This window comes from Hevea brasiliensis, chromosome 14 (assembly GCF_030052815.1).
Source record: "Hevea brasiliensis isolate MT/VB/25A 57/8 chromosome 14, ASM3005281v1, whole genome shotgun sequence".
NCBI classification, from domain to species: Eukaryota; Viridiplantae; Streptophyta; class Magnoliopsida; order Malpighiales; family Euphorbiaceae; genus Hevea; species Hevea brasiliensis.
In genome coordinates this window covers 8,606,303-8,613,802 of record NC_079506.1, presented here as the reverse complement: position 1 = coordinate 8,613,802, position 7,500 = coordinate 8,606,303, and the positions used below count along the sequence as shown (strand labels likewise).

Sequence of the window (7,500 nt, the reverse complement as noted above, 5' to 3'; positions counted from 1 at the left end):
AATTGTAAGTTTTATCAAATTTCATGATAAAATTGCTTGTTTTTAAAAATATAAAGACCAAATTATAAAGTTTTGTCAAATTTTAGGGATTACATTGTAATTTATTAAATTCTAATTTAAGTGTTGAATAATTTTTTTATTTTAAAAAAATTAATTTAATTACCTAAAATTAAAAAATTTGGATAGAATGAGTAACAAATTCAAATGTTAGATTTTTTTTTTTTTAAATTCAATAAGCAATAAATTAAAGAATATGCCATTTGGCTAAATATTAACGTTTCCTTATTGAACGAGAAAATGAAATACTAATTCCAAAATCAAAAGGAAACAGCATCTTGTGGGCAAATGCATAACATAAATGATGTGATCGGTACACATTGTCAGTTTGTCACATTCTAAGAATAACATGGCAAATATTGGGGCATAAAAAAAAAATTAATGTTAAGCTAAAATTAAATACTCAATACTTAATTAGATTGCTTGCAAATTGAAATTCTAATATTAATCTTTAGATATAATACAAAAAATTCTTACATACATCTAAGTACATAATATTAGTTCAGATAGCACATACCATAATTTTAAATAAATTTCACCATGATCAAATTTAAATATAAACAGTGTTAATATCAAATTTAATATCAGTATCTTATTTTTCTAAATAGAAATATATATATTGATTGCATGTTATTTATTTAGAAGTATGACTTACTAACATTTCTTTTTCATATATAATCAGGTCTGAGTCCGAACTAGTTGAGGAAATAGTAAATGTTGTTTTGGAGAAATTAAATAACACCTTTAAAGGTGATTATGAGAATGATGATTTAGTTGGAATTGAATCACGTGTGAAGAAAATGGAAGAATTATTATTTTCTGAATCAATAAATGATAAACGAGTTGTAGGAATTTGGGGGATGGGAGGTATTGGAAAGACAACTCTTGCTGAAGAATTATTTCGTCGAATCAAGGCTAAATTTGACAGTCACTGCTTTGTTGCCAATGTTAGAGAAGAAATAATGAAGCAAACATCAAATACTTTGCGAGATAAAGTCTTCCGTCAATTAGGAGAGAAAGATGGATATATAGATACGCCTCGTCTAGGGGTTTTCACGAGGACAAGACTTCAGCGTAAAAAAGTACTCCTCATCTTTGATGATGTAGATGATTCATATGTTTTAAAGGGTTTAGGTGGGAACCTTAATTGGTACAATAAGGGAAGTAGAATAATTATAACCAGCAGAGATAGGCAAACACTCATAAATGTTTGCCTTGAGGAGCATATATATGAGGTTGAAGAATTAATTGATCATGAAGCTCTCCATCTCTTTAGCTTATATGCCTTCAAACAAGATCATCCCAAAGAAGGATATGAGAAGCTATCGGAGATGGCAATAAGATATGCTAAAGGCAATCCGTTGGCTCTTAGAGTTTTAGGCTCTAATATGTATAGTAAGGGTATAGAAGATTGGGAAAGTGAGTTGAAAAAATTGAAAGAAATTCCTGATTTGAACATTCAAAAAGTCCTGAGAATAAGTTATGATAACCTAGATCGTTATCAAAAAAGTATATTTCTTGATATTGCATGTTTCTTTAAGGGGGAGCCTAGAGGTCGTGTTGAGGGAAAACTAGATGCTTGTGGTTTATCTGCAAGAAGTACAATAGGTCGTCTAATTGATAAATCTCTCATAACCATTTCATCATCCAATGGTATTGGTATGCATGACTTGTTGCAACAAATGGGCTTCGAAATTGTTTATGAGGAATCCAAACAACCTGGAAAACGCAGCAGGTTATTGAATTACAAGGATATCTGTTGTGTATTGACAAAAGAAACGGTAAGGACTTAGTGTAGTTTCTTGTTTCATTTTTCATCTATTTGAGTTTTGTAAGAACTGTAGCTCTCATATGGAATTAAGTGATATATGATGATCTTTTGCTGTTATTTTTTTAGGGAACTGAAAATGTTGAAGGCATATCACTTAACATGTATGAGGTGAATGATAATTTGGTGCTAAGTTCCACAGCCTTCCAGAAGATGTACAATCTTAGAATCCTCAAATTCTTCAATGATTCTAATTCTAGTCGAGGACAATTGCAGCTTCCTAGCGGCCTTGAATTTCTACCAGAAGGGCTAAGATATCTTCACTGGGATAGATACCCTTTGAATTATTTGCCATTGAAGTGTTGCACAAAATATCTTGCGGAACTCCGCATGCCCTTGAGCAACCTCACAGATCTTTGGAATGGAGATGAGGCAAGAGTAATTGTGCTGCTATATAAAATTTAGTTACATTTTGTGAAGTTAATTAGCATTTGCTAATTTTATTGATATTTTCATCACAGGCTCTTGGAAATTTGAAACTTTTAGACCTCACCAGCTCTATGAAGCTGACCAGAGTTCCAGACTTGTCTAGATTCCCAAATCTTGAGGTTTTACGTTTGGGCGGATGCAGAAGCTTGATTGAGATTCCTAGCAGCATTGGCGAGTTAAAATGTCTAAAAGAAATTGATCTACTGAGATGCTTTAAACTGCATCGTATTCCCCAAAGCATCTGCAATCTGAAATCTCTTACAGTCCTTGGGATGTCAGATTTTTTGAATGTCACTGAATTGCCAGAGAACATAGGGGATTTAGAATTTCTAGAGACCCTTGAAATAGTTCGCATTGGAATAAAAGCATTACCATCCTCCATCAATCAATTGGAAAATTTGGTTTCCTTAAGGTGTAGAGGCTGTAAAGGTTTGACATTGCCTCCTTTGACAGGTTTGTCCCGCTTACGGGACATGAGTTTAGATGAGTGTGGTATAATAGAAATTCCCCAGAGTCTTGGGCTTTTAGTCTCATTGAGATCCTTAAGTTTAACTGAAAACAATTTTGAGAGCATACCTGCAAGCATTAAACAACTATCTAAGTTGAAACTGCTTTACTTATTTGGTTGCAAGAGACTCAAATGTTTACCAGAGCTTCCATCATGCTTAAGAAATTTGTCTTTAGGGAATTGCACATCTCTCAAATGTTTACCAGAGCTTCCATCATGCTTAAGAAATTTGTCTTTAGGGAATTGCACATCTCTCAAATGTTTACCAGAGCTTCCATCATGCTTAATAGATTTGTCTTTAGGGAATTGCACATCTCTGGAATCAGCATCAACTTCTTTCCTTTTCCCAGAACACAAAGACGAAGATCGAATTGAAAATTTTCTTGACTTTAGTAATTGCATCAGTTTGGATAAGGAGAAAGTGATGGAGGATGTATTGGAAACGCATCTGTTGAAACACAAGGTATGCTTTCATTTCTCAGGTGTTACAAGGATCATCACGATAAGTTTTTATTTTATTTTTTCATAAAATAATTTATAATTTTCATGGTACAGATTGTTCGTTTGTGTATTCCCGGGGATGAAGTGCCTCAAAGGATGAGATATAAGAACCAGAGTGGATCTTCTCTTTCATTCACACTAGATCAGCCTAACTTGATTGGTGTTTCTTTATGCCTTGTTTTTTATCCCAAAAATTATTATGGTTATTATGTTAGGTTTAATTGCGAAGCCCAATTCATTGATAAATCTGGACACAACAGTAAAAATTCCAAGTTCAGTTTCCAGGGTCACTGGATAACTGATCCGTTGGAATCAGAACATGTGTACCTTTGGAATGAATTGCTCTACAGTTCCGACAGGTTCGTTGAGGCCAAATTTCAGTTCTTCATTGAAGAGGCCTCGTTTCCGTACTACATTGAACATTTTTCACTCAAGCCACAACATAATTCCGGGGCTATAATTAAGTGTGGGGTACTTCCTATAGTTCGAGATGATTTTCTCTGCAGAGATAAAAAGAGAAGCAGAAATCAAGAAGATGAGGAAGAAGAACCTTCTCCCCTAAGAATGAAACAAGACCCAAAACCTTACAACAGGTAAAGGAATTTCTCATAATTTATTTACTCTTTTTTTTTTGTTAATATAATTTATTTACTCTTACAAAGTACTCGTAATCTTTTGCAGCACTACCGCCACAGCAGAGTCTCATTAAGTGTTTAAAGGTTAGAAATTAAACAGTATATTTTGTTCCATATTCTTCTTAATGCAACCTGAACTTTGCCAAATTACTCTGTCCAGTGTTCACTCATATTGATGGGTATTATTGCTAAACTAATATGTTATGTTGCCTTACTCTCTTATTTTTACTATTGAATTTCATTTTTACATTATCTGTCCACATGAATACATTACATTCACAAGGTTTGAAATCATAATAACCATTAATAAAATTTACAATAAAATTTCTCTCTTAAATTTAAAACATCATAACAACCATTAATAAGTACTACTTGATTTCACGAAAATTCTTCAATTAAACTGCATATTATATTGATCCGAGAACTCATCACATCCGGTCCTATAGCGATTTAAGAGTTCAAATCAACATAAGTTTCTAGCTGTGCTGCTTGATCTCGTCTTGTACGTCTCCTCTTTGTTGCAGATTTCGTGTTTGGAGGCTTTTGTGTGCGACTTTTCTGCAGAATTTGATGCAGCTCTCAGCTTTCTAAACCTTTGGCTTTTGTTCTGCTGGCAATTGTTTGCTGCCTTTTGTGATGCAACTTTGGTGCTGTATTATTGGCGTGTTTTGTACCTTTCTTTCTATGCTTTTTCACTTGGAATACCATTGTTGGGTGTAATAGGGAAGCCTATCGGATTGGTTTAATCGGCAAAGTCCATACCAAGTATTTTCTAGATTCCATTTATCAATAAAATTTTGCTTATAAAAGCAATTGTGCTGAATTATAAATTTTGAATAACACCACAGTCGATCCATCTTAAAGTTCAAAAGCATCCACAATAGGGCCAGTTTGACATTTTCCTGTCCCCAGTTTCTTAGGCAATCCAGGACTGTCTAGTTCAATTGTACGGCACTTTTGTGGTGATCAACCAAACTACCAATCCTATTCCTGAAGAATCCTCGAATAACCCGCTTGTTTTTGGACTCATTACTGGACTCGCTTTTGATTTATTGTTGGATCTACAACTGGGTTACTCTATCCCGTCCAGAGACTAAAGTTCTTGCAGAAGTTCATAGAGTTCCTTTTTGCAAAAGAACACAGAAAATCATCTGTCACATTGGTATGTCTTCTCATAATGCTGAATTCCATTCGTAAATACCATAGGTTACTCTATATGCTTGAAAGACGACAATGACTATGAAATAGAGAAAAGATTCAGATTATAAAGCCTATAAGATTTACCTTAAAAGCTCTGTTTTCTTTAATGTTTTCTTATCTTGGAATATGTCCAGAAATTCTTAGCAGCTGCAAAAGTGAGCTCCTATGGTCAAAATACTGATTTTATTATTTTATGTAACTTCCCCTGTCTGCTATCATTCTAAACCAGTTAAGTATAATTCTAAAATTTACCAAATTGAATTTCATTTTTTTTCCCAATTACTCTCTTCAGTGTTCACTGTTCACCATTATATGCAGACATATTATTGGGTTTTATTGCTAGAGTAATGTATTATGTTGCCTTAATCTCTTATTTTACTATTGAATTTCATTTATTGATTTTCACTTGTTGGTCAATGAGCAATGAATTCTAAAGGCATTTATCTCCTTCAATTTTCCATCTATCCGTGCATGCAACAAAATTGCAAACAAATTCAATTCGAGAACTAGAGAAGTGAAGTTCTCAGCAAACACACACAGGACAAGAACTAGAGAAGCAATACAAGCAAGCAAATAATGCAAACCAAGGCATTGTTGCTTTGCATTAAAACAATTGCTCACTTACTAGTGAGTAGTCTGCAGCTTAGTTGGTCAGATGCAGAACGGGAATTTAAAAGCAGATATTAAATGCCGGATCCCAAGGATTCCTTTCAGTTTACCTCTCTGTTTTATCTGGGCATGAAAATTCCCACCAGCCTATTTCTTAAAGTTTTATATGGCTGCACTTATATTATTTTTTTAGGCTTTCTTTTTTTTAAGAGATTTTTTGTTGGTTTTCATTTTTTATAATTCTATTGCCCTATTTAATATTTAATTTAACTTAAAAGTTTTATAAATTGAATGGTTAATTTTTTAATGATTTGCATTTAACTGAATTTCTAAACGAAAATCATTAAAATAAATTTACTATTATGATTTAAAATAATCTTATTTCATCATGAAATACTTATTTTTCAAGACTAATAAATTAAATTTTGGATTTAGATAAAATTATCTTTCATTACAGCCTATTGGAAATTTGAAGCTGATGGACCTCAGCAACTCTAAGGACTTGATCAGAATTTCAGGCTTATCTAATGCCACAAATATTGAGTTTTTATATTTAAAGGGATGTAAAAGTTTGGTTGAGTTTCTCTCATCTCTTCAAAATCTGATCAAGCTTACTGAATTAGAATTATTGTAAGCCAACTTTCAAAGAAGATTCAAATCCCTCTGCATTTTTTAATATCACAAGGCAAGACTATATTTGTTAAATTTAGAGAGAGTATTGGAAAAATTACAATTTAAATCATTTTAATTTGAGTTTATATAAGTAATTAGATTGCTTTTATACATCAAAATGACTAGTTAAGTCAATATTGCAACCCAACCACTTATATATTACCTTTTTACTTTGTATTCTTTTGATGTAGGATTCCAACAATATTAGTCTCATTAGAGAGATGAATGAGGGGAACAAAATTTTAGAACTTCTTTCCAACAGATATCAAATGGTTAACCCTAAAATAATGGATTACTTATTGGGTTGACAAATATGAGTAGAAACAACCAAATCAAGTTACCGAAATAGCATGATATTACATTTTAATCTAATATTTTTAATTTTAATTTAATTTATAATATACATGAAACAAAATAATATAGGTGAATTTTCTTTTTAACTTGAAAGGGTCAAAATTTGTCCACTCCCGCATATTAAATAGATAGATAAATAAATATAAATAACTCCGTTAAATGTGAAATGGTTGAAGTATGTAGGGTGGAATATTCTATGTACTGCAAGCGGATGAAAAAGTTCAATCAAGAACGGACAATCATTCTTTACACCTCAGGGTAAGTTGCATAAAATGGCTGCATGTGCCGGCGGGAACCTTGTTTGGTGTATTGAGATCCGATTGCAAAGACAAAGGTTGGTGTATTGAGAGACTGAAGTTCCAGGCCTGATTTTGTGATGGAGTGTATCGCTTTTGTTTTTATGTAATTCATGCTCTATCCATCAAAATATACAGGCTTTTATTTTAACATAATTTAACAACATATTGTTAATATAATTAAAGTAATAAATTTTATTTTATATTTTCCTAAAATACTTTTCATTCATATTAATTCAATAAAAAAATAATTATTTTTATGAACTTTGATATTATATTTTTAATTTATTTGTCTTTAATTAAAATTAGATCTTTAAATCTTACAATTTGAAGATGACTCAATCAATATTATTTGTGTGACTTCATAAATTTAGCTCTGTTTGCCTAAGTTAATTAGCATCTGCTTATTTT

At 32.1% G+C, this 7,500-nt stretch overlaps 1 protein-coding gene across 1 annotated transcript in view; it reads left to right on the top strand.

Annotated features, from left to right (window-relative positions):
- LOC110652487 (disease resistance protein RPV1-like) overlaps positions 1 to 5,279 on the top strand; it is a 6,766-nt gene extending 1,487 nt beyond the window's left edge. Inside the window, exons 2-7 of the mRNA XM_058134114.1 lie at positions 740 to 1,838; positions 1,955 to 2,257; positions 2,347 to 3,285; positions 3,378 to 3,916; positions 4,005 to 4,042; positions 4,483 to 5,279. Of these exons, the coding sequence (XP_057990097.1) occupies positions 740 to 1,838; positions 1,955 to 2,257; positions 2,347 to 3,285; positions 3,378 to 3,916; positions 4,005 to 4,032 (2,908 nt within the window). The 3' untranslated portion in view covers positions 4,033 to 4,042; positions 4,483 to 5,279. The remainder of the gene's footprint in view (positions 1 to 739; positions 1,839 to 1,954; positions 2,258 to 2,346; positions 3,286 to 3,377; positions 3,917 to 4,004; positions 4,043 to 4,482) is intronic.
- Positions 5,280 to 7,500: the final 2,221 nt, after the last annotated feature.